Below are 21,813 nucleotides of genomic sequence, written 5' to 3' on the forward strand. Positions count from 1 at the left end.
TTTTTCTTTTCCTACCCCCCAAACCCCCACGTTGCATCTCCACTTCCCCATATCAGGGAGATCATATGATAGTTGTCTTTCTCTGAAAGACAACTGACAGAATGGGAGAAGATATTTGCAAACGACATATCAGATAAAGGGCTAGTATCCAAAATCTATGAAGAGCTTAGCAAACTCAACACCCAAAGAACAAATAATCCAATCAAGAAATGGGCAGAGGACATGAACAGACATTTCTGCAAAGAAGACATCCAGATGGCCAACAGACACATGAAAAAGTGCTCCACATCACTCAGCATCAGGGAGATACAAATTAAAACCACAATGTGAGGTGAGATACCACCTCACGCCAGTCAGAAAGGCTAAAATTAACAAGTCAGGAAATGACAGATGCTGGCGAGGATGCGGAGAAAGGGGAACCCTCCCTCCTACACTGTTGGTGGGAATGCAAGCTGGTGCAACCACTCTGGAAAACAGCGTGGAGTTTCCTTAAAAAGCTGAAAATAGAGCTACCCTATGATCCAGCGATTGCACTACTGGGTATATACCCTAACAATACAAACGTGGTGCTCCAAAGGGGCACATGCACCCAAATGTTTATAGCAGCAATGTCCACAATAGCCAAACTATGGAAAGAACCTAGATGCCTATCAACAGAAGAATGGATAAAGAAGATGTGGTGTGTCTATATATATACAATGGAATACTATGCAGCCATCAAAAGAAATGAAATCTTGCCATTTGAGATGATGTGGATGGAACTAGAGGGTATTATGCTTAGCAAAATAAGTCAATTGGAGAAAGACAACTATCAATAAATATTTTTTGATTAATGACAGGAATGAACATTGTTCTACAAAGTGTACTGCTTGTGGTATGCAAAATAACTGTAGGAAATCCTAAAAAAGTTTGAGAATTTTAATAGTTATGCATTTTATATGCATTAGAAAAATAAAATATAATCGAACCCATGCTTTCCTGTTCTATTTTATAGGATAGGACTAAAGTAGATACTGAAGTAAAAAAATAGGAAGTATAGATGATAAATGCATCAAGCAAAAATCATGAAATTGATTAAGATGGTATGTAAATGACTATAATTTGATGCAGTGATCAATACTAAGGGAAACTTAGGCAAACATAATGTGTCCCAAATACACTTGGTATGGGAGCTTCCCCTAAGTCTGGTTTGTGTAGGGCACTAGAACCCTCCCAGGGAATGATCTAGTGCCCTGCCCAAACTAGACAAGAAGTAGAAGACAAATCATTTACCCTCTGAGAATTGGACAGTCTGAGATATACTGTAATATATGCACATCTGTATGAGATAGCATCTAAATTCCGTATTATACGAGAGAACAAAGGAAAAAGAGATTACTTCCTGTTCAGGTAATGAGGAAAGTCTTCAATGATGTTGAGGGATGGGTGGAATTTGAGTAGGTGTCGATAATGCCGAGGAAAAGAGCAGAGACATAGAATTGGAACAGTTTAAAGCATATTTAAGGGATGCATGGAGGCCAATTTGACCAGAGTATGGTGTAACGGTTAAGAAAGGTGGAACCTGGTTATAGAGAGTGTTTAATGCCAGGCTGGGTAAAACCACGGGACAGTGATTTTTATTTCCTAATGTCTGGCTAACACCTGCTCTGCTGACATTGTTTTTTGTTTGTTCGTTTTTTCAAGTGTGTTGCTATTACTCTGGAATTGATGTTTGGGATGGGGACCTGAGAATCAAGTTTGACAAATACTCCTACTTAGAGAGGTATAAAAACTAGAACTCACACAAACACACACACACACACACACACACACACACACACAAGGCTGAGAAAAAAGAAAACAGAAAAAAACAGAGTGGAAAGAGCAGGCTATACCCTGGCATCAGAAGCATGGTGATAACCTGTGACTGGGGGAGTTCAGGGTTTGGGAGTAATGTGGACAGTAGGCCTTGAACCTCTTACCTCTGTAAGGAAGTTGTCTTTCGTAAAATAAGGTTCTGGTTGTTGGAGGTTTGCTCCTGGAACACTAGGTGAGGCAGCTGACAGGAAACAGTGATTTTTGCCTCCTGAGTTTCATCTTACCCTGGAAGACGGCTGCTTTCGATGCCTTTCCACTCCACCATGTTGACCTCTAGAGAAGCAAGTCCTCTTTGAAAGTCCTGGCCCATGCATGACAAACCTTTCCTTTGTGGTTCCTTTGACACAAATGCAAGGGGCTTGATTCTTTTCAAAAAGGCTTTATTAAATATTAAGGAAGAAATAAGAAATAAAATACAAGAGGTTCTGCCAGATTTACCTAGTGTCTGATATCACTGTACTCTCACCAATCAGAGCTCCTTTCCCTACTGCCATCAAAGATACCGTCTCTAAATCGAAATTTAACCATATGACTCCTGTGCTTAACTGTTTCATGATTTCTCACACAGGGATTGCGTTTTAGTACAATAGCTTTCATACAGTTTTTCCTGGAGTGAGGTCGGTTTAGTAGTTCTTTTTACATAATAGTGATTTTATTTATCTGACTTGGAGGGATTACAATGAAAGTTAAGGTGATACTTGAGAAGGGTTAAAGACGTTCTATGAATATGTATGAGAGTTCCAGCTCTTTCCTAGAGCCTTCCCCGAATAGCTTCATCTGAAGGGTCAGGGGGTCACTAAATTTCAGACTCTGCTTCCTGTGGTGCTGGCTTTCTCATGAGGTATATCTGTGCTGCCTCAAGGAGAAATCCCAGTGGGTGGGACTACAGCTGTCCACCTCAAGTGAACCTTCAGAGTTTGGCCCTGACCCATTTTATGTACTGGTATTCTGTATAAGATTTTTCTGAGAGTGGTTTGCAGCTTTAAATAAAAGGGGTGGGGGCAGTTGTGAGAGAAACCATTAGATCTCTAAAGTTCCTTTTGGTTCCAAAATTCTCTGAGAATCTAACCCCCCTGACTTCTTTCTTCATTCACTTTATGTTAATTTTGTTCTGTACAATTACTACCTTGTTAGAAAATAATGAAATTTCAGAGCTGCAAGAGGCTTTCGTAATTGCCTTGTCCAGTTTCCCAAACTGAGCTCCAAAGAAAAGGACTCCTGAGAAATATTGATTACTTACAAACGGATTAAGTAGCCAAATACTCTTGAGAGACTATACTTTGATCACATTACTAATCAGCATTTTTAAGACTCTGGAAAGTCTTATAATAAACCCATTTAACTTTAACGTAGCATTTCTTACATTTATTTGATCAGAGCCCTGATTTTGAATAATGCACTTTTAACATCCTGTGGAGGACAATTTGGGAAACACATGTAGTTCAGTGCCCTTCATTTGTAAGGAATTTGAGATAGAAAGTTATTTTCCAGTGTCACACAACTAGTTATCAGGTCTCAGTCTCATATATTTCCCTAATTGTCTCTGTTTCATATATTTCTTTTTTTTTTATTATTTATTTGACAGAGATCACAGGTAGGCCAAGAGGCAGGCAGAGAGAGAGGAAGGGAAGCAGGCTCCCCGCTGAGCAGAGAGCCCGATGTGGGGCTCTATCCCAGGACCCTGGGATCATGACCTGAGCTGAAGGCAGAGGCCTTAACCCATTGAGCCACCCAGGCACTTTTTTTTATGGCTTTTTTGGAGATATAGTTGACATAAAGCATTGTGTAAGTTTAAGGTATATAAGATGTTGATTTGAGGGGCGCCAGGCCTTTGCCTTCAGGTCATGTTTTCAGTGCATAGATTGTTCAGTTCCTTGGTTAAATTTATTTCTGTATTTTTTTTTCTTTTTGATGCCATTATAAGTGGGGTTATTCTTTATTTTTCAGACAGTTCATCGCTAGGCTCTGTAAACAACTTTTTTTTGTATGTTGATTTTTAATCCTGCAATTTTACTGAATTCTTTTATTCTGACAGGTTGGTTTGTTTGTTTGGAGAATCTTTAGGATTTTCTGTATATAGGATCATATCATCTTCAACCAGGGAGAATTTTACTTACTCCTTTCTGAGTTAAATGCTTTTATTTTTTTTTTCTTCCCTTGCCTGATCACTCTGGCTAGGACCTCAGTAGCCAGTTGGGTAGGAGTGGGGAATGTGGGCATCCTTGGGAATGTAAGACCATTCCTGATCTTAGAGGAAAAGCATTCGACTTTCATCATTAAGTATGATGTTAACTGTGGGCTTCTCTTACATGGCCTTTATTATATTGAGGTATATTCCTTCTGTACCCAGTTCGTTGAGAGGTTTTTTTTTTTTAATCATGAATGAATGTTGAATTTTATCAAATGCTTTTTCTGCATCTACTGAGATGATTATATGATTTTTATCTTTTTTTTTTTTGAAGAGTTTGAACAGGATTGACTAATTCTTTAAATATTAGAATTCACGGGGTCGTATCGGGCTCTCTGCTTAGCAGGGAGCCTGCTTCCCCCTGCCTCTCTGCCTGCTTGTGATCTCTCTCTCTCTATCAAATAAATAAATAAAATCTTTAAAAAAATTAGAATTCACCACAGAGACCATCTAATCCATGACTTTTCTTTTTTGAGAGGTTTTTGATTACTGATTCTATCTCCTTACTCATTAGTCTGTTCACATTTTCTATTCATGATTTAGCCTTGGTAGGTTATATGTTTCTAAGAATGCATCAGTTTTTCCTAGGTTGTCCAATTTGTTGGTGTATAGCTGTTTGTAGTAGTCTCATTTTCCTTTGCATTTGTGGTATGACTTGTAATGTGTCCTCTTTCATTTCTGATCTTATTTTTTTTCTTGGTCTAGCTAAAGATTTGTCCATTTTGTTCATCTTTTTAATGAATCAACTCTCAGTTTTGTTAATTTTTCTTTTTTCCTATCTTTTATTTCTGCCTTATATTTAGTATTTATTTCTTCTACTAACTTAGGGCTTGTTTTTTTTTTTTCCTTGAAAGTTCACTGCTATAAACTCCCCTCTTAGAACTGCTTTTCCTGCATTCCATTGTTTTTCTTTTGCTGTGTTTCTATTTTTTTTGTATCTCAAGACTTTTTTTTTTTAATTTCCCCTTTGCTTTCTTCTTTGGTCCATTGGTTGGTCAGGAGTATGTTGTTTAACTCCCATGTATGAGAATTTTACAGCTTTCCTCCCATTCTTGATTTCTAGTTTCATACCATTGTGCCTGTAAAGGGTAGGTGATATAATTTGTTTACTTGAATTTGTTGAGACTTGTGGCCTGCCATATGATCTATCATAGAAAACATTTCATGTGTACTTGAGAAGAATGTGTATTCTACTGTTAGATGGAATGCTCTGTTTATGTCTGTTTGGTCCCTTTGGTCTATACTGTTGTTTAAATCTACTGTTTCCTGATTGATTCTGTCTGTACAATCTACCAATCACTGAAAATGGATATTAAAGTCCCCAACTATTACTGTATTGCTGTTTCTTTCTCCTTTTAGTTGTGTTGGCATTTGCTTTATGTATTCACATGTTTCAGTATTGGGTGAGTAAATATTTACGATTGTTATATCTTTTTAATGAATTGACCCTTTTTTTTTATCATTTTTTAAATTTATTTTCAGCATAACAGTATTCATTGTTTTTGTACCACACCCAGTGCTCCATGCAATCCATTCCCTCTCTAATACCCACTGCCTGGTTCCCCCCACCCCCCCCCCCCCCCCCACCTCTTCAAACCCTTCAGATTGTTTTTCAGAGTCCATAGTCTCTCATTGTTCACCTCCCCTTCCAATTTCCCCCAACTCCCTTCTCCTAACTCCCCATGTCCTCCATGCTATTTGTTATGCTCCACAAATAAGTGAAACCATATGATAATTGACTCTCTCTGCTTGACTTATTTCACTCAGCATAATCTCTTCCAGTCCCGTCCATGTTGCTACAAAAGTTGGGTATTCATCCTTTCTGATGGAGGCATAATACTCCATAGTGTATATGGACCACATCTTCCTTATCCATTCGTCCGTTGAAGGGCATCTTGGTTCTTTCCACAGTTTGGTGACTGTGGCCATTGCTGCTATAAACATTGGGGTACAGATGGCCCTTCTTTTCACTACATCTGTATCTTTGGGGTAAATACCCAGTAGTGCAATGGCAGGGTCATAGGGAAGTTCTATTTTTAATTTCTTGAGGAATCTCCACACTGTTCTCCAAAGAGGCTGCACCAACTTGCATTCCCACCAACAGTGTAAGAGGGTTCCCCTTTCTCCACATCCCCTCCAACACATGTTGTTTCCTGTCTTGCTAATTTCGGCCATTCTAACTGGTGTAAGGTGATATCTCAATGTGGTTTTAATTTGAATCTCCCTGATGGCTAGTGATGATGAACATTTTTTCATGTGTCTGATAGCCATTTGTATGTCTTCATTGGAGAAGTGTCTGTTCATATCTTCTGCCCATTTTTTGATATGATTATCTGTTTTGTGTGTGTTGAGTTTGAGGAGTTCTTTATAGATCCTGGATATCAATTTTGAATTGACCCTTTTTCATTATATAATGACCTTCTTTGTCTCTTGTGACCATTTTTAGCTTAAAGTCTATCTTGTCTCGTAACAAATATAGCTGTCTCTACTCTTTTTGGTTATCATTTGCTTGCCATATCTGTTTCTGTCTCTTCATTTTATATGTGTCCTTAAAACTAAAGTCTCTCGTAGACAGTATGTCATTTGGACCCTGGTTTTGTTTTGTTTTGTTTTTATATCCATTCAGCCTTTCTGTGTTTTTTGGCTGGTGAATTTAATCCATTTATATTAAAAGTAATTATTGATAAGTAAGTTGTTCTGTTCTGTTGAATTCTGCAGTTCTATTTTTAGCTGTAAGATTTCTGATTTTGATGGTTTCTCTTTCTTTGTTGTACTTCTCCTTTTGTTCATGGCATTGTTTTCCTATTTTCATGTATCTGTGTTTTCTTGTAGTTTATTAAAGTTCTTTAAGAGGATTATTCTGAATTCCTTTTCAGGCAATCTATAAATCTATTTTGTTAGGGTCACTTATTGAAGCTTTATTAGTTTCCTTTGGTGATGTTATGTTTACCTTTTTATTCATGATTCTTTGCATTGGTGTCTCTGCATTTGCTTAAGCAATCTCCTCTTTCACATTTTAAAAGTTCATTTCAGCATGGAAAGACCTTCACCAGTCACTAAAGTTTGGGAGTATTGGACAGGTCATCTGGTAGCCTCTGTGGGAAGGCAGGGCTTGCTCTTGGGGTTTCTAGTTGGGCAAGGCCATTGTCCATGCTCTGAGGTTGGGGGGAATGATGCTGGCTGGGCTCCACAGTTGGGTGGGCCTGCTGACTGGGCTCCATGTTCAAGCAGGATTAGTGGGCAACCATCTCCTTGTTTGGGTGGGGCTATTGATTGTGCTCTGCAGTCAGGTGGGGCCACTAGCTAGGCTCTGCCATCACCTCTGGTTGGTCAACGTCCTAGGCTGTGTTCCCTGGCAGGGTGGCACCACTGGATGAACTCCTTGATTGTACAGGACTGCAGGATGGGCTCTGCAATCACCCCTGGTTGTATGGGATCTCAGGTTGTGCTCCACAACCAGATGGTGCCACTGGCTGAAGTCTGTGTTTACACAGGGCCCACAGTTTATGCCCTGAAGTTGAATGGGGCATGCTCATCTTCCTGATCATGTAATCTATGGGCTGTGCTCACCTGGAAGGCAAGGTCATTGGCTGGATTTCCTTGTCTGGTGGGATCACAGGCAGTGCTCCTTGACTGGATGGGTTTACCAGCTTGGTTTCCTACCTGGGCAAGGCTATAGGCTGTTTTCAACAATTGGGCAGGGCCAGTATTCTGGGGTCCTCTGCTTACCAGGGTTGTAAAGTGAGCTCTACGACTGGATGAGACTGTAGGCTGGGCTGTGTCTCACAGTACAATAGGCTGTGCCCCCACGTTTCCCGGATCACTACTCAGGCTCCTTGGCTATATGGGCCCAGAGGCTATGCTGAACTGTTGTGCATGGCTGCTGGCTTGACTTCCTGACCAGGGCTATAGGATGAGCTCTGTGGCTACTCTAGTTCTCTGGCTGGGCCTCCTGGGTGGGCAGAGCTGGAGGCTATGTTCAGCACTAAGGTGGGGCTGGGAATTTGCGTCCCTTCTTGGGCAGGGTGGTAGAACAGGCTCCCCTACCAGTATGGCTCAGTGACTGGGGATCCAAATCAGGCAAAACCGCCAATCAAGTTCCCTAGCCAGAGAGGACCACTGGCTCAACTCTGCAGATGTCCAGAGCTGCTGGCTAGGATCTCTGCTCAGCAGTGTTGCTGCAAGCACGAATGCCATCTGCCAAGACCTGCTGTAAGCCCCATGCCCTTCTCCCTCTTTAGCTGATCCCCAGTGGTCAAGCCCTGCAGATTCTTCCACTGACCCCTATGAGGCAAGACATGAGTGGACTTCCTGCAAAGGGGCCCATGTGCTGGGGGAGCTAGATGTCTGCCTTGGGCTCTCTTTTCCCACTGTAGTAACCATCACTCCTGGGCGGAGGTGGTGGGGGGAAGCCCTCTCAATGTGGCACTGTAGGGGAAAGGCAGTGGGGTCAAAATGTCCAGTCCTCTTCTAATGTCGGATTTTCACACTGATGTTTCTATGGATAGTTGCCGGTTGGTCTTCTTGTGAGGGGTACTATAGTTGGGAATGACCTATATGGCCGTCTTAATGATATCATTCTCTCGTACATGCTTAACTTCAAGTAGGTTATACATTCATTAATGGACAGATAGATGATGTCTTATAATTTTGCCTCTGGTGCTTAGCTCCATGTTGGGAATGTGGCAGGTAAATAATAAATGTGTGGTAATTCTGTGATTGAACCCTGTAAGAAAATGAAGCATTATGGTATGAATTAGCTTCTGTGTAATGTATTTTCATCTTTTAAAAAAAGAATTGCTTTTCTTCCATGCATACCTGCATTTGGATTATGTGTTTTTTTTCCTACAAAATTTCCATTGTCAGTAATTCATGGTTATTGATTCATACTGTTTATTGGTAATAGCTCTGTGGGCTGCTTTGCTTCAGGGATAATTTAATTAGGGGTACTGCTGTTTGACACCATTCAGGAAAATGTTACACTGGAAAGGGTATTGGATTTGTCACAGAGTGACACTGAAGAGAAGCCAGGGATAGGCAAACTAATAACATGCTGCTTGGTTATTAAAATTGGGCCTTTCGTCATTTTGTTTAACATTTTTTGTTTATGTCACTGCCTTCCTAAGAAATGAGCATGTGACCAATTTGATGACTTTTATTTGGCGAGGGCAGAAACTAATGCTAGACAAACAAGGACATAGTAAGTCGATACAGATAGAGTCCGTGCTTTCAGAATGCTGTGTTTCTGTTCTCTGAAGTTAGATACCTATTTGTGATGAAGAATACATTTGTGTAGGGGGCAAGATTGGAATGCACTAAAATGAAATGCTCATGTTGACCACATCGGCTTTAATGGAACTTACTCGATGTAGTGACTCAATCTCTGTGAATCTGACTGTGTGTATGTGCTATGTTTTATACAGGGAGTCATCATCCAGGGACCTGCCAGAGACCACAAGAAAACATGGGGAAGAGTAAGTTTCTGCTTGCTTTTTAATAATTCATACTTTCCCCATGTTAATCTATGTATCCAGGAAATTAAATTTGCAATTCAAGAGTATTTTGTGGACATCTAAATTGTATTTCTGGTTAGTGTTAGAAAGTTACTGTCTGAAGCAGGGCAGTGCAGAGAAAAACCAACAGACCACATGCTGCTCATTGACTAGGGTCTTTTGTTTTCCTTCCTTCTGCTCTTTTTTGAACATCTCCCAGTAGAGGGAGAGAAGGCTCAAACTTGATATATATAGACCTGTCCTAATCCCAGCTTCTTTACAACTCTTAGCAAAGTTACCCATATGCTTCCAGTGGTTTCTAAGCCTTGTTGATAATTGACAGAAACAAAAAGATGATTCTGCTGTGCAGCCAGTGACAGTATTAAAAAATTCATCTGTGAGGTTGATTTATAAATGGTTTTGATTTCCCCTAAAATGTTAAAGCCTGGCATTTAAGAACCATTAGATGAATTCCTTTGATATTTCCTTTTTCATGAGGCTATTTATGGGCAGTAGACAATAGACAAATTCAAGGTCATTTTGTTATTAATATTACCAGCCACTAGTGACTCCATAAAAAATCCTAATCAACATAGACCATAAAACCATATGCATAAAGGACCTCAGAGGGAGACTTCGTGTTGTGTAGTATAACGAGAAGAGTATTGGTCATAGAGTTAGAAGCCTGAATTCAAATTCTACTTCTACTACCTTGATCATGTCCTAGAGTTCATTTGCTTGTCCATATCCCAAGTGGGATTTGTATATCCTTGGAAAGCTGTGGCTGTCATAATGTCATGACGCCTATACAAGTGTGTTAAGAACTCTATAGAAGAGAGCAGTGCAATCTGTTCTCGGCTGTCCTTATTGAATAAGTTTACTTTCACTGGTTCTTTTTTTTTTAAAAGATTTATTTATTTTAGAGGGAGAGAGTGTGTGCACAAGCAGGAGGAAGGGCAGAGGGAAAAGGAGAGAGAATGCTCAGCAGACTCTGCACTGAGTGCAGATCTTGATGCAGGGCTCCATCTGTGACCCTGAGATCATGACCTGAACCGAAATCAAAGAGGCAGCCGCTTAACTGATTGAGCCACCCAGACACCCCCCCTTGGTTTTGTCTTCTAACAGTTAAAATGAAGTGGTTTGGTCAGATGTTTGTGTAGGCAGCAGTGCTTGGGACCAGGGTTATGCAACGGACAAGGAGTGCCTCTCCTGTTTTGTGCTCTAAGCACTTTGCTTGCCACTCCTTGGTATGCGCCCCCTGGTAAGCAGCCCCAGGGATTATGGATCAATCATGAAAAATTTCTTCCTGAACCTTGTTGAGTCAGATTTTGCCTGTTTTCTGCAGTGATTTCCTGGGGGATTGATTAGCCCCAAGGATTCTAGTTCTTTCCCAGCCTCCACAAAATACAGCAATCTCTTGATAGTTTAGAAATGTAAAAAACATGAGTAAATTTGAAAAGAACTGGTGAAAGTTCTGGGACTGAATCCATGCCATGTCCTAACTCCAAGTCAGCTATCAACAGAAGTTTCCAGAGTAACTCACTGTGGCTTGGTCCTCACCTAATTTCAAGCTTCAGGTGGATGTGAAGAATGTTTGGATTGTTGGATTTCATCATGACCACAGGGAGAAGTTGCACTGAGAGCAACACATTCCTTATTTTGTCCTCTCTTCCTTTTCAGAATGATCATCAGGTCATTAGCAAGATCATTAGGAGCTTACTTTAAAAGGTTCTTCAGCAAGTCTTTGTTTAAATGGTCAGGCAACTAAAAGGAGTTCTTGCTAAAGGATAGGACATGGTAATGTTATCTGCAGGGATGGGTATATTTCCAGTCTGGAGATGAGATAAGGGAAGTGCTCCAAAAAATGCTACTTTACAAACACATGGAAACTTATAATAGCATTTTGACTTTGTGTTGGCCACTTTAAAAACATCCTTCACATCCTGAATCTCAAAGACTCTATCCTTTACTCTCTAAGCTTTACTTAGCTTGTCTGATTTCACTTGCTAATTGCTGTCACTGTTAGTGGGGGGGAAAAAAGATGCTACTATGTGGTAATTTTTTTTCTCTTCTGGCAACACACAATGAAGTTTTTTTTACTGGATTTGGCAAAGATTCTCACAAACATAGCTCAATGTGTCATACAAAGGGACAGCAGAGGAAAATACCACAAAGACATGGCACTAGCCTCATTAACAAGGAGGCATGAAAACAAAGAACACAGCTGGAAAACCATACAGTGTAGGTGAAAAGTTAAAATTAATATTGGCATGAATTTCTTTAAATATTCTTTGATACTAGATGATGAAATTATTTATGAATATGTGTTAGATGAATCATTCTTTTATGTGACATGAAAAAAAGTGTGAGCCAAGTCTTAAACGTGGTGGTAGGAGGATGAGAACACACTTGTCTATTTAATTTTTTTATTAGACCACCATCTGTGTCCATTTATGTGTCATTGAAATCACATTTACTACAGATATATGAGTTCTGAGCTAGAGCTTCGTATTTAGGACTTAAGAATATATAATTATTTTGAGATCAACAAGTGTCTATGGAACACTTCATAACTTACAGATATTTCTCATACATTATCTTGAGTTGTCAGAGAACACTATGATGTAAATAGGGATATTATCTTTATTTTATGGATTACAAAACTGAAGGTAATCTAAACTCCACAGCCTATAAAATGGAGAGCCATAATGCAAACCTAGGTCTTCTAGTAGGCCATGTTTTGAATACCTTAGTCATTAGTAGTGTATAAAGTCAATTAAAAACTTAAGAGCTATCTGTTGATTTGATAGGTACGGAAGAAAATATTTTCTCGGATCTATGACGATGTTCATATAATCCATGGGGGACTGGACAGATGGGCAAAGAGAATTGACTCATTGTTTATCACCATTTATGATAACAGCTAAAAGACATGTATCAGGTAGTGGAGTGCCTCAAATACCAAAGTCTTCTGAGCAGCGAGGGACACATCCCATACTGCAAGGTGCCTAAAGTAAGGGGTTTAAAATACCACTTAAGCTGGTGAAAGCCACCCTTCCTGATCGATAAGTTTTTGTCTTGCGGTTTTTCTTCTTTTCTTTTATTTATTTGACAGACAGAGATCACAAGTAGGCAGAGATAGGCAGAGAGAAAGGGGGAAGCTGGCTCCCTGCTGAGCAGAGAGCCCGATGTGATGCGGGGCTGTGATGCGGGGCTCGATCCCAGGACGCTTAGATCATGACCTGAGCCGAAGACAGAGGCTTTAACCCACTGAGCCACCCAGGCGCCCCCCCCTTGAGGTTTTTCTTAACAGGAAGAATAGAATACATTATGGAACACCAGAATAGTAGGAGACAACAAGGGGAGATGCTGTTACAAAAAGGAGCAGCATATGTAAATAAAATCATGTATAACATTTCATTGGAAAATGAACGTTTTCACGGGGAAGAGAATGTGGGGATTATATAAATGTGTATGTATTGGCTCACAAAATATTATGTACACAATGCTGGAATATTTATCGTCTTTGGATGGAAATTAAAACTTTATTCTATGCTTTCATCCCCCACCCCCTATCCCCTGAGCAACTGGTGTATTCCTGACAAAATGACACAAGTCTTAGTACTCCACAATTCCTTGGGATTTTTCTTGCTAAAAATTTTTGGAGCTATTGTTTCATTATAATGTTCTTGGTTTTTTTTTAAAGATTTATTTTAGAAAGAGAATGAGAGCATAGGGTGGGGAGGGGCAGAGGGAGAAGGGAGAGAGAATCCCAGCAGACTCCCTTCTGAGTGCAGAGCCCGGTGCAGGGCTCAGTCCCACAACCCTGAGATCATGACCTGAGCCGAAATCAAGAGTTGGTCATCCAAGCAACTGAGCCACTCAGGCACCCCTGTTTTGTTACGATGTTTGTATAGAATATGATTTTTAAGTCATACTTGTTTTCCATGTGAATTTTCTTTATAACAGAACACACTTCTCTTATTGAATGTTCTAAGTGCTAGAGCAGCAATTCATGGTATGTATTAGCTTAATACACAGTTATTGATGGTGAATGTCACTGTCTTTACCTTAAAAACAGAGCTTCTGGAAGAAATTCATTATGTTGTCACCATAGTAGCTGGCTACAAGATGCCCCTGTACCTGTTATACAAAATGGGAATAGTATTTAGCCATGAATCTTCAAAAGGATTAATTTTGCTTCATTGTGTAGAAAACAGTATTGGGAATAACTGAATGATGACAAGCAGACAGGGCTTATTTGTGGAGAATAATCAAAATGACATAGCTTTGCATTTTTTGTTTCTCCTCTTCCAGTAGCCTTTAGAGATTTACTTAGCCTAGAAGAAAATCCTGGGTCTCTAAGGTCTGAATCTGAAAAGTCAGTTTCTGTCTTCATTTTCTATACCTAATGGTAACTTTATGCCCTTGATGTTCTCATATCCACGAACATATAAACAGCGGCAGTGTGCCAGTTACAGTCTGTTTTTTATTAAAACGTAGCAGCATAATTTCTTTGGGTCACAGGATGTACTTGGCTCCTTTAGCCCAAGAAACGCAAACACGTTACCCCACTTACCAAGACTTAGCAGAAGGAAAGATGGTTTAGAGCCGTCACAGCAAATCTCGAAGCTCTTCGATCTGCTGCTGAACTACTGCTCCGTTGAGGCCAGTCCTAAACTTTAACTCTGAGCATACAGCTCTCTATTTTCAACCAAGGAATGAACATGCAAAGTGACAAGCCTTGTAAAGTAACTTTCTCTTAGTGTAGTGTCTGCTTTTATTTGACAGCTCCCTGGTTTATAGTTCAGGTAAAGGCACACAGTTAAAGCCAATTAATTATTTCCTTTTCTGGCCTGCATTAAATTTCAGAGTCTCTTCATTATGGCAGCATGTTCATGCCTCTGCCATTTAGATGAGGTCACCAATTTATTGTAAACCCTTATCTTCATAATTTTATAACAGTAATACAGATCTGCTTGGGGTTGACAGCAGCTTTATTTTTTCCTGGCCAGTCTTTTCCACTAGGAAAATGAGGTAACTCTTTAAGAAGGGTCAAGCCACTTAAAAAACAAACAAACAAAACAAAGTCATTATAGTGCTGGATGCTTTTTGTCTTTGATACAATCCTCTCTGCCACAAAATAACCTTTGGTACATAAGTTAGGTTTGCACTGTTGACATTTTTTTCTCATAGCATAGAATTCACCATGTTCAAGTATACAATTCGGTGACAGTAATTCACAATGTTATGTTACTATTTATTTCCAAAAATGTTCATTACCTCCATAGGAGATTCCAGACTGATGAAGTAGTCAATCTTCATTCTTCCCTCTCCCTGGGCCCTGGCAACCTGTAATCTGCTTGCTTTCTCCATAGATTTACCTATTCTGGATATTTCATATGAAGGGAATAACACAATATAAGACCTTTTGTGTCTAGCTTTGCCCTGCTTTTTTTAGGTTTTTCCATGTTGTATTCGTGTTAGTACCTTATCCCTTTTGTGGCTGAATAATATCCCATTGTACAAATATACCACATTTTGATGATCTCTTCATCAGTTGGTGGGCATTTGGATTGTTTCCACTCTTTGGCTATTGTAAGTAATGCTGCTGTGAACATTGTTATACAAGTTTTTGTTGGAATATCTGTTTTCAGTTCTTTGAGATGTGTATCCAGAAGTGACTGTTGACATCTTTGGCTGGATAATTCTTTGTATGTGGGGGGTGCTGTCCTGTGTGTTATTAGATGTTTAGCAACATTGTTGGCCTCTCCACACTAGATGCCAGTGGTTCCTTCCTTTCCAAGTTGTGACAATGAAAAGTGTATCCAGACATTGCTAAACATTCCCTAGGGGTGCAAAATTGCTCTGGGCTGAGAACCACTGATTTGGAATAAAGAAAAGCAAATCTTTATAGACAAGCCATAATACACATATTATGAAGTTTTTCATAGAAGTAATTTGAGTCTAAAGAAGAGCATTACATAGTTCTGGAAACCAAGGTATAGCCCTGATTCTATAATCAAGCAGGTGTGTCCTTGGGTGAGTCACTTAACTTCTGGATTTCAGTTTTCTTGTCAGTAAAATGAAGGGATTGAGACGGATCAGTGGTTTCCAGTGTACTGCTCAGCGAAGCCCCAGGTTTTCTAAAGGGATCCCTGAGGAGCCACCATGAGGAAAAGGAAGAAAACAAAGTAATCCTGATAATTAGCACCTTCCCTTTAGGCAGAGCAAGCAAAAGTTTGCATTCTGTTGTCATTCCTGGAGAAAATTCACATATAAACAATATTAATTCCATCAGTAAAAAGTCATTTCTGGAGTCCGTGTCCTAATTACCAAAGGCACTAATTTGTCAGAGAGACTCCATTTCATTATGCTCTGCCATTGTTGGCAGGAGAAAGAGGTAGCTGAGTGTTCTCTCTTAAGTGCTATCTGAATAACCACCTCTGCAATGTGGCTTTTTTTTTTAAGATTGTATTTATTTATTTGACAGATATCACAAGTAGGCAGAGAGGCAGGCAGAGAGAGAGGGGGAAGCAGGCTCCCCACTGAGCAGAGAGCCCGATGCGGGGCTCGATCCCAGGATCCTGGGATCATGACCTGAGCTGAAGGCAGAGGCTTTAACCCACTGAGCCACCCAGGTGCCCCTGGAATGTGGCTTTTTGATGAGCTGTAGAACATGTTCTGTTAGGCCAACGATCCACTCCTGGATCTAGACTGCAGCTAACTATCACAGAGGTAATATCATACTGTCTATGCTGACAGGTTGTAAAGCAGTGACTATAACATAGAGTTTGGTATTTAAAACCGTATTTCGTATTTGGTGACTTCGTCTACCTGCCTTTTTCCCCATTAAATGGCTATTATCAGTTACAGTTCTTTCCATATTCTTCCATATGGGACAGAACTATCATCAGTGTAGATAGGATCCATAAATTAAAAAGAAACTTTTATGTCTAAGAACTGTAAACACTAAGACAAATGATACCCTTGCTAATATAATTGAGGCACTAGTGACAGGAGAAATACCTATCTTCTGTTTTGATGATTCCACCTGATTGTGTGCTTAATTTTGTATAAATTAGAGCATGTGCTAATTCTGTATTTGTTTTCTATGGGTAAGGTGTACCCCCTCATCCATAAATATCATGTATTAGAATATTCTACCTTTAAATCAGTTCTTAATGATTGCTGGTAACCTCATTGCTGCCATCTACCATCTCAGAAAAATTCTTTAATAAGGAGTTATGAATTGTGAAATTCCTTCAAAAGAAAATTTGGCCTTCTACCTTTTTTTGTGAGACAATCTGTTAGGCCATTTCTCTGTATCTCATTATTCCTTATTAAGCTTAAGGTCATTGGACAAGAGACACCTGAATATACGTTGTAAATTTCGGTTTTACAAGAAAACCATGTTGAGTTAGTAAGACTCACTCTTGGGGACACCATGTTTGTTTTGTCTTTAGAGAATACTGACTTCATAGACATACATTACCTCTGTTGTTTTCTCTTGTAGAAATCCATTTCTGGCATTTGCGCCAGACGTATTCCTGGAAACCTGCCTGTTATCAGCTGGCATTTTGTCACATACCTCTGGAGGCACAAAGATATATTTTTTTTAAGTGTTAGCTAGTGATCATAACCACCACATTGTCCTTAAGAAGCAGCTTCAGGATTTTTTTTTCTCTCAAACACCGAGGCTTCCCACTCTCACTAGCTCAGTCCTGTAACTTCAAATTAATTTTTTAAATATCCGACTTCCTATATAGGCTTTAACTCCCTAATTCCCATGAAAACATATATATACAAATATATATATATATATATATATATGTATATATACACACTACATGCCACCCTAAGCTGTACATTTGTGACATATTGATTGGGTATATGAACACCTAGACTATACAACAAATTCTGAATTAGAAAACCTACCCCCTATGAAAAAATTAAGTTCCTCAAATAGGTTACAGAGGTGAGATACAATTGGGAAATGCCTTTTTCCCACCTTATCAAGAAATAGGAAGATGGTCCAAATGGCATCTTTTTAGTTTACATGACTTTGTTTTTTGTAAATGAAATGTCACTTTGGAATGTGAGAATTTTGTTTTTCTAGGAAAAGTTATTTCCATCAGTCTGTGATAAGAACTACTTACTTCTTACCTTTTTCAGCCAGAAAAAACCTTGAAGGCATTGTATGCATGACCAACTGAGTAAATAATAGTGTCAAAATGGCTCAGAAGTAAGAAAACAAGGAATTCTGAATATGATGCATCATAGATTTTTAAAAAAAATTTTTTTTTAAAGATTTTATTTAGTTATTGGACAGACAGAGATCACAAGTAGGCAGAGAGGCAGGCAGAGAGAGAGAGGAGGAAGCAGGCTCCCCACCAAGGAAAGAGCCCGATGTGGGGCTCGATCCCAGGACCCTGGGATCATGACCCGAGCCGAAGGCAGAGGCTTTAACCCTCTGAGCCACCCAGGCGCCCCGATCATAGATTTTTTTTTTTTAAGATTTATGTATTTATTTGACAGAGAGGTCATAAGTAGGCAGAGAGAGGCAGGCAGAGAGAGAGGGGGAAGCAGGCTCCCTGCTGAGCAGAGAGCCTGATGTTGGGCTCAATCCCAGGACCCTGAGATCATGACCTGAGCCAAAAGCAGAGACTTAACCCACTGAGCCATCCAGGCACCCCGATAGATTTTTATATAAATCTTAGCACAGGGTTGGGTGGGGCGGGTGTGCCTTGTTGGTATTCTCTTCTATTTATTTATTTGCCATTGGTTTAGGGGATGGTGGCTGGTTGGCTGGAAAATAGTGTATTCATATCTCAAAAGGATTTGGATAAGATAAACTATGCCTACACAACAAAAATCTTCCCAGTTATAAAACTTCACAGTTACAACTGAAAAGGCCTAAGAAATCATATACAACACCTTAGCTTCACAAATTAGGAGACAGGACCAGATAAATTAAGCAACAAAATAAAGAACCATGCAGCCAGTTTAGTGTCGAAGCTGGAATAGCAATCTGCATATCGTGACTGCAAATTCAGGACCTTTTCACCATATTACACTCCTCTCTTTTCTTGCAGTTTCACTAGTCTTAAGTCAGGGTTGGTGAAAGTGGTGAACAGATTATTGGCTTCGAAAAGATTGTTTCCAAAGTCAGTGTTCATGTGACAAACGGCAGGCTTATATAAGTGGATAGCTTAGCATATTCTGCAGTCTTATGAGAAATTCACAACTGAACAAGGTATTAGAGATTTATTCAGAAAAGAAAAACAGCTTCCTGGTTAGTGTGTGGACCCATTATAGATTCAGGTGTTGCTATGCCAACATTTACACAACATTCTCTAGGAACAAACTTTCCATTTGAATAAATACATTTTGCAAATTGCTGATGCTTACCTTTTAAATAAGTGTTTAAAAACACTTATTAAGAAGTATTTTTTTTGGAAATAGTTCTAAAACAGATCATGTAATCTACTTCCTTCCTAAACAATATCCTGAACATCATGGTCCTTTCTTGATGACTCAGATTCATCATTATAAACATAATCACCGATGCCTACAGCTTTGGGAGTTGTTAGTATGGGGGAAGGGTGAGGTTAAAACCTATTCCAAATAATCCTCAAAGGGCCTTCTGTCTCTCTTTTCTCTTACCTTCAGATTAATCAGCTTTGACTTCTTGTTTCTCTCAGCGTGTTGAAGTAGTTCAGCCCATCCTACCCCTTCTGCTTTTCAGCTTTAATGTGCAGTGAGGCTTTCAAGTTTCACAGCCAGGCTCATGGTTGAGAGTTGCATGAATTGATCCTTGATGAATCTAAGGGAGCTGAGGCTTCCTGCACATAAAGCATAAGATAAATTGTAATGTGCGACCTTGGTCATCTCTTGTTTCTAAGTTCATGAGATTGGGTTTATTTGAGTTTTTTCTGCATAAATGATGTATTACAGTCAGTATCCACAATGATCATGTAAAATATTGAATAGCTACCTAAACTATCAGATAACCTAAAAATGAATAGAAAATAATTTAATTATTTAATGTATTTTGTTGTAGCTTCTCCTGATTCTCTTCATATAAATCATGTGTATAAGTTTCATTTCTTATTCTAGCCTTCTTAAGATCTTCTTTGTGATCTATTGTTAAAATTCTAATGATAATAGGCTGTCAGCGTACATTTGACCAAACTTAAAGTTAATAAAAGTAAGCATATAAGTTATTGTAAAAGATGCTTCCTGGGCGCCTGGGTGGCTCAGTGGGTTAAAGCCTCTGCCTTCGGCTCAGGTCATGATCCCAGGGTCCTGGGATCGAGGCCCGCATCGGGCTCTCTGCTCAGCGGGGAGCCTGCATCCTCCTCTCTCTCTGCCTGCCTCTCTGCCTACTGTGATCTCTCTCTGTCAAATAAATAAATAAAATCTTTAAAAAAAAATGCTTCCTTATGATTTTGTTACAGATGTCAGATCTGTATAATAAGGACCAGAAATAGACCTTGATTTACATTCCGAAGAATTTCTGATATTTTAAAATCTCTTTATCTCCCAAATATTTATTAATCATCAAAGTATATTGTGGCTACTACATGACATTAGATAATTGAAAGAACCTATGAGATTCTCATAAGGCTTTAATGTGGCTAAAGATACGGTACAGCAGGAGAAAAATGGCTAAGGTGATTTTTTAGTTGCATGGGATAACTTTGTGTTCTAATTGTGAACCACTGAGATATGTCTAAGATAACCTTGGTTTCAGGGGAACCAAGCAAGGCACAAGTTCACTGAGAATCTTTGACACTCTGCCAGTCATATAGCTGAAGGGAGACTGCATAATCAGTTAAGTCAGATGCACACCATCTATTCATTTTCATTAAGCAGTCTAGACAGTCTAGTACGGAGTGCCTCCAAGGGAGTTTCAGACTTAAAATAGCACTTTATGAAGCTAGCACATTTCATCCTAAACTTGACCAGGGGGACCAAACTCCCAGGCATCCCTAGATTTAAGCATACAGATTCACTGCAAGTTAACCCAGTCCTTATTCATTCTGTATTTTCTGAGTGTCTTTATTATCTGTTTGGCAGATCTCTTGTTTTTCCCTTTATGCAATAACTGCCACCGTGATGGTGACAGGTCATACCACTATTTATTGAGCATTCATTTTTTTTTTTTGCCAAGCCGCGAGTTAAGTATGTTATATACATTACCTCATTTACAACCATGAGATTGGTGCTATTATTCCAATCTTACAGATGAAGAAAGCAAGCTTAGGGTTTTGTGCTTTTCTCCCATAGCTGTTTGCTATAACAACTTTTTCTTACTTTCTAAATGTGTAACTGATGTGTACCAGTGAACAACCTTGGGATACCAATGAGATCACATTTGTTACTCAAACAACCACAGCCCCTGGTAATACAAGAATGTCTTCCTTCCCTGACCAACCTTGTTCCCAGGGGAAATTCGAGAACTCTAGGATTACACATTAGGTCTAGAAGAGTAGGTCTTGACTCTTGCATTGAAGAAAAGGTAATGGAATGCTAGATTAATTGTGCAAAGTTCCCATTCTCTGTTGCTCCTGATAGTCTTGCTACTGTAGCCAGGATGTAGTCTTATATCAGAACCAGGGCAACTAAACCAGGTGTTCTGGTACCCAGAACAGTTCCAAGTACACTAAAGGAATCAGTTAAAGTAATTGAATAAGTTGCCCTAGCTGGGCTGGTAGTAATTTTCAGCAGTTCTGGGAAAAGAAAAGAGTACCTTTCTATTTAGCATTTCACTTACCTTTGCCCACCCACTCCATAATATAGTAGGCCTGCTTTCCCAGTGTTTCAGCTATTTAATGACCTTGTTGTTTCAGTTTTTGTATTCCTGGTCTCTTCTACAGACAAGCTCATAGAACCAGAGGGGATAACTGAGAAAGGGCTAACTTAGTATAATCTACAACTGAATGATGTGACTAGGGGAACTACAATGTATTCTTGCTACCTGTAACTCTTATGAGGGATGCAGTAACCCATATGACAGGTTTCTGTAACTTTGGACCTTCAAAATGATTATGGTTTCCTTTCTCAGAGAAGGAACTTCCCGCCCATTTAAGCTTAGAGTGCCAAATAGATTTGGAAGACCAGTGGCAAGATTCCATGTCTCCAGAACCTGTAGGTCAGAGTCTCCCTCTTCCTGAGTTTATGGTGCCCTTAATTGTCAGAGTGATTTTTTTTATAGCAGCCATAGGCCGAAAGAAGTACCTAATAATTCCATTTATTACATAATTAGGTCCA

General features: G+C 39.5%; 1 protein-coding gene across 1 annotated transcript in view; it reads left to right on the forward strand.

Annotated features, from left to right (window-relative positions):
* Window positions 1-21,813, forward strand: part of LOC111150452 (proline rich and Gla domain 1) — a 151,070-nt gene that overhangs the window by 54,966 nt on the left and 74,291 nt on the right. Inside the window, exon 2 of the mRNA XM_022507921.1 lies at window positions 9,469-9,519. Within this exon, the coding sequence (XP_022363629.1) occupies window positions 9,510-9,519 (10 nt within the window). The 5' untranslated portion in view covers window positions 9,469-9,509. The remainder of the gene's footprint in view (window positions 1-9,468; window positions 9,520-21,813) is intronic.

The sequence above is a fragment of the Enhydra lutris genome, unplaced genomic scaffold, assembly GCF_002288905.1.
Source record: "Enhydra lutris kenyoni isolate GAN:26980312 unplaced genomic scaffold, ASM228890v2 scaffoldscaffold23, whole genome shotgun sequence".
NCBI lineage: Eukaryota > Metazoa > Chordata > Mammalia > Carnivora > Mustelidae > Enhydra > Enhydra lutris.